Here is a 5,910-nt window from a genome sequence, read left to right as displayed (position 1 = left end):
TATTCATCCCTTCCTTCAATGTATGCGTACATAAAATTGTTGAATTTTTTTCTCTTAGGTTAATTTATTTGAAAATAATCTCAAAATACGCCTATTAGATGTGACAAAATTGAGCGTACAGCTAATGTTTTTCTATAAAATTTCTTATTATAAACACGATTAATGTATTTTAATATTGTTTTTTCATGATTATATTTATAATAATAAACATCCGCTACTTAAACATTCAATGTTTTGAAATTAAACCATGTTTTAATCAAAATGGCGAACAAGTAAGATGTATAAACAATGCTATTTAACAATTCAATGCTGCTGGGCAAAATAGATGCTTTAAGATATGGATTTCACCGGCATCGTATCTTATATATGATAGATAATCGAAATCGAGCGAGACATACGATAAATTTGGGAAAATTCAGTCGGTAAATGATGAAAACAGATGTAAACATACAAAGAAAACGACAAATGTTGGGAACGGCATATTTCAAATTAAGTATAACTTTTTTAAGTCGATGTATAGGTAGCTCATAAGCTCAGGATACTCATAAATAATAATATTAATAAAAGAGCAGCACACGGATACATTATAAGATGTCATTTTATATTTGAAGACTCAGTCACCGTAGGAACAAATTTGGTTGAATCATTTAAATTCACCAAAATATCATTAACTAAGCTGCCAAACTCTTAAAAAAGTTTATTTTTACTCGCCACATGGAAATCATTCAATTGTATCCCTTATGGTAACAGACCGTGGAGTTCAATCCAAATTTAATTATGAAATTACGATTTTAAACTATCTTTTCAATATTCAATCAGAAGTGCTCTACGGGATTGAAAAGCTGTTTTTATGTTCGGTACCTTAACATGCACCTTGTACTTTTAGAATTTGACTGTGAATGATTAGATTCAATAATATTACTCTTAACGATAGACCTGAGACAATAATCGAGCTTTAAAACAAATGTTTCTTAAAAACATACTAAATTTGAATTATGTCATTCCTAACATTTGTCGTTTTCTCTGTATGTTTACATCTGTTTTCATCATTTACCGACTGAATTTTGACAAATTAATCGTATGTCTTGGTCGATTTCGATAATCTATCATATAAAAGATACGATGCCGGTGAAACATACAAATTAAAGCATTTATTTTGCCCACAGGCATTGAATTGTTAAATAGCAATGTTCTTACCTCTCACTTGTTCGCCATTTTGACCAAAACATGGTTTAATTTCAAAACATTGAATATTTTAGTAGCGGATGTTTATTATTATAAATATAATCATGAAAAAACAATATTAAAATACATTAATCGTGTTTATAATAAGAAATTTTATAGAAAAACATTAGCTGTACGCTCAATTTTGTCACATCTAATAGGCGTATTTTGAGATTATTTTCAAATAAATGAGCTTTAGAGAAAAAATTTCAACAATTTTATGTACGCATACATTGAAGGAAGGGATGAATATTGAAATGCATAAATACAACCGAGCTAACAATTTAATTTCCTTTGAAATTTTCGAATGTAGTCAACTAATCCATACTGTACGCTCAATTTTGAGAGTGACTGTATGTAAATAAACATATTAGAATACATTTAAAATCGTATCCTGAAACCGAACAAAAAATCACCTCGGCCCAAGAACTTCTAGCCGTGTCTAATACGTAAAATTAGAACGGGTCTTTCATCGATTTTTCATAATCATTATGCTTATTCAACATTGAATGATTACATACCGTGAAAATTTGATGAAAAAACTCTCCCAAACATCGTTTTGAGACCTTTTTCATTGGTACGTCAAATAGTTGGTTCAGATTTAGCAAAAAGCGAAAAATAAACAATGGCAGTGATTGCTTTTGAAAGCTGCAATCTTTCGGGAATGGCAGTCAGAAGGTGCGTTTAGGCGAGTAGTTTGTTGAAAAAAAAATATCAGAGCATTCGGTCATTTCCTATCTAAATTACACCTTCCGTTTCAACTTACCCCGCATTTCAACTTGCCCCGGTGTACCTTATATTAATTATCTCGATTTCAAAAAGTGAAGTAAGTATTTGGAACGAATTTTGATGAGTGAATATATCTCCTCAAACAAATAAAAATTATTAATTATTATGAATAAAACCATCTGGCATCACGTTGTCGTGGAACGTTTATAGTTTTGTTTACATCGCATTTTCTTCCGTCCCGAAAGAGAGAATGAGAGTAAAATGTTGAGAGAATGAGTAAAATATTACGTATGCCGAAGAAACTTGGGGTATGCCGGAAAAGCCATCGCTGTGACTGAATGCACCATGTTAATTTAAATCAAATAAAAGCTTTTCATATCGATGTTTAGCCAGAATAGCTATTTTTTTCAACAAAGTGAACCCCATTGCAGTATTACACGGCCCACAAAATTCAGGAAAAGTTGTTCCTTGTCACAGTGGCGTAGCCACGGGGGTGGTTTTGTACATAACCTCCCCCCCCCCAAGGCTAAATTTTCAGAACAAATTTTTTTTTTTTCGAAAAAGAAAATGTTCGGAAAACCCCCCCCAGACCAATTTTCTGGCTACGCCACTGCCTTGTCATAAATATCAATTAAATAATGCAGTCGTACACATGTTAGGCCGGGAATGGGGAAAGAAACCCTAGCTCCATAGTTCTCGTACCTGGAATCGTTTTCTTGATTAACGAGTGGACACTTAAAACGGGAATGACTTCAATACTTTTCTATCAGAACAATAATGCTTTCACAGAAATATTACTTTATGTGCATAAATCCTTAGAATTAGTCCTACACACTACAACATTGTTAATAACATGCCGTCGAAACAGGAAGTACTGCGGCGCGCTTATAACTTTTTTTTTCAAACGAACCAAGATCCAGGGAAAAATACACGGTTGACCATTTTAAGCGTGGAAATGTTTCGAAAACTGTCATAGGATTTTTTTGTCTACTGAACTCCATTGTATACACAGAAAATTATAAGACCAAAGACACGAAGCAACTCATAAGCAGGAACAGAAGCAGCATCCGGTAAATAGGTGTGATGGAAAGTACTAAACTCGCCTTAGACAGTTAAAGACATTCCACTAAAAGACCTTAAATATTTTTTGTGAGTTTTTTGTTGTAATCTAGAAACTTTATAAAACGGATATACGCAGTTGTTCAACAAATTATTCATTTGTAGTTGAACGCAGTCATCAAGACTATTGACAACAATGTAGATCTTTACATCATCAGCATTAATCCAGGTGGTAGCACCAGTGTCACATCGTTGACTAATATCGAAAACAATAATGGTCCTAAATTCCTCCCTTGTACAATAGATGAAGTGATGGAATGATCCGAAAGAGATGATTCGACTTTCCAATCAACGTACGCAGTGGAAACGCCGAACTTCTCCATCAGCTTTGAGATCAAAGTACATATACCGCCCGTTGTCAAGATCCTCAATACAAGTTGTTGTTAATACTGTGAAGTTGGTCGAAACGATCTCTAAGGGAAAAATCCATGCTGGTCCGAAGAGATGTACTGCCTGCAGCAGGCGAAGAGCGTGTCATTCACTATGATTTCGAAAACTTTGACTCTTGTATTGTACAATGTTACTTGATGAAGGTGATTCACATTTGTGAGTACCGTATGCATCATCAAAGTTTCTCCTTTGCATAAAGGCTCCCCCAGACCTGCGACAACTAGTGGCCGTGATTCTATCATCGGGTTGCTGCCGGCAATGTTTTATTTACGCGTCCATACCATTGGCGACAGAATCGCAGTCGCCAAGCGATAGAATCGTAACGCGATTGTCGCATCGCGTGTGTTCACTCGTTCTAATTTTCATTTTTATCTTTGATGATCACAACACGAAAAACATCTTGCTTCCGGACAATTAATATGGGGAGAACCTATGAATAACGCCACGTAAGGTATCATAGCCCCTTCACCAACTCTCGTGTATGACTCGTCACGCTCTATGGAACCCCATCTCTGACGTACTAGTGAGACGTACTTTATGCTCGTTCCCTATGAGTTGTGATGAAATGGAATTAAATCATCAGCACTAGGCTAATGTACGATAAAACCCAACGAACTGCGCTTATCCAAACATTATGTCATGCGCTAAATACATTTCATTCAGCTTTCGAGGATGCAGTATTTATAAGAATAATGGCAAAGAATGAAACTCACCCAGTGTAGACATCAGCTATGAAAAAGCTAGTGAGTATTGTTCCATTGCTAATGTGTATAGCTGATTTCGTCTCAGGATGTACGCAATCTTCGACAACCGCGTCTGGATTTAAGGCTCCCAAAGGTAATAAATATGTACACTCCACTAACGCTTCATATAGTCAATTATTTGCATGATAATAACCTAATTTTTGAGGTTATTATATAAAACGTCTAAAAACCCATTCATAGTTTGAGACGCCTTATTGTTATTATTATTTATGCGACTCTATTAATTCCTATTCGCAGGTCGAATATGCTCTGGACAGCTAATTTTCGAAGATTATTTCCATAAATTGGATAGGACCGTTTGGCAGCATGAAAACTCTCTTGGTGGTGGAGGTGTAAGTTATTACAAAAGTATCTATAAAGTGGTAAAACGTAATTAATAGTTATTTTAACTCTCTCAGAACAACGAATTCCAATGGTACTCCGGTTCAGAACGTAATTCATACGTAAAAAATAATCATCTGTACATTCGTCCAACGTTGACATCGGCTGAATATGGTGAAGCTTTTCTTGAAAACGGTATAATTAACCTAAATGAAGGCCCTCAAAGTCAACGGTAAGCATCGAATTTGCAACATTGAATGTCGATTAAAACCAACACCTCCCATAGATGCACGGATCCGCCTGGTTGGGCAGAACAGATCTACGGATGCTATCGACGAGGTAGTCCAGATCGCATATTGAACCCAGTCCGCAGTGCACGACTCCGCACGGTCAACTCGATCGCCTTCAAGTATGGAAAGCTTGAAATCAACGCCAAACTACCTCAGGGAGATTGGCTGTGGCCTGCGCTGTGGTTGCTCCCGAAAGGCGATACCTACGGCGATTGGCCCAAGTCCGGAGAAATAGATCTGATAGAGTCACGAGGCAATCGCAATCTCATGCAGGGTGATCAAAACATTGGAATCAAGCAGGTGTCTTCGTGCTTGCATTTTGGTGACAGTCGGAATCTACGAAGTTCGCAGTGCGGCTCCATCACAGGCGAGCGCTTCGGGTCGTCGTTCAACAGATATCAGCTGACGTGGACAAAGAATGTGATTCAGTTTGGAGTCAACGATAAGATTTTCCGTACCGTGACCCCTTACGAGGGCTTCTGGAAGCTTGGCGGATTTAATTTCAATCCGTGGCCGAAGGGAACCAAGATGGCACCGTTCGATCAGGAGTTCTACGTAGTTATGAATGTTGCAGTCGGTGGAGACTACTTTCCGGATAATGCATGGAACCCACGTGCAAAACCTTGGAAGCAAGGGAATCCAAGTGCGATGACCGATTTCTACAAAGCCAAATCCGATTGGTATGGAACTTGGGGAGATCAGGCGGCACTCGAAGTTGATTGGGTTAAAATTTGGGCTATTTAATTTCTCAATCATGAATATAATAAACTTTAAAGCATGTGATGATCCACTTGATGAGTTATTTTCATTTGTTTAAAGTTAAGTTGTTTTTTTCACAAAATCACAAATCACATTTATCGGATTTATAGAACGGAGTTAAATAACAGCTTGTATAAAATGGAATTCAATCCCATCGGATAGATTGAAGTAAGTAAAAATGAAATTTATTTTATCGCTGAGATACAGTGGGCTTTGATGAACGTGTAGAAGTAAAAACTATTTACGTACAACGCACATCCGTATACGATTTTTATGACAACACGTAAGTGCTTATACGATATTTGCGATTCAAT

The 5,910-nt window shown here is 36.6% G+C and overlaps 1 protein-coding gene across 1 annotated transcript; it reads left to right on the top strand.

Moving 5' to 3' along the window:
* The first annotated feature begins 4,164 nt into the window (after positions 1-4,164).
* LOC134220784 (beta-1,3-glucan-binding protein-like) lies at positions 4,165-5,627 on the top strand. The gene is made up of 4 exons (XM_062699886.1): positions 4,165-4,299; positions 4,464-4,558; positions 4,625-4,779; positions 4,834-5,627. Exons 1-4 carry the CDS (start codon positions 4,194-4,196, stop codon positions 5,579-5,581), a joined length of 1,104 nt encoding a protein of 367 aa, XP_062555870.1. The 5' UTR covers positions 4,165-4,193; the 3' UTR covers positions 5,582-5,627.
* The last annotated feature ends 283 nt before the right edge of the window (positions 5,628-5,910 follow it).

This window comes from Armigeres subalbatus, chromosome 3 (assembly GCF_024139115.2).
Source record: "Armigeres subalbatus isolate Guangzhou_Male chromosome 3, GZ_Asu_2, whole genome shotgun sequence".
In the NCBI taxonomy this organism is placed as follows: Eukaryota; Metazoa; Arthropoda; class Insecta; order Diptera; family Culicidae; genus Armigeres; species Armigeres subalbatus.
This window is presented reverse-complemented; position numbering and strand designations above follow the sequence as displayed.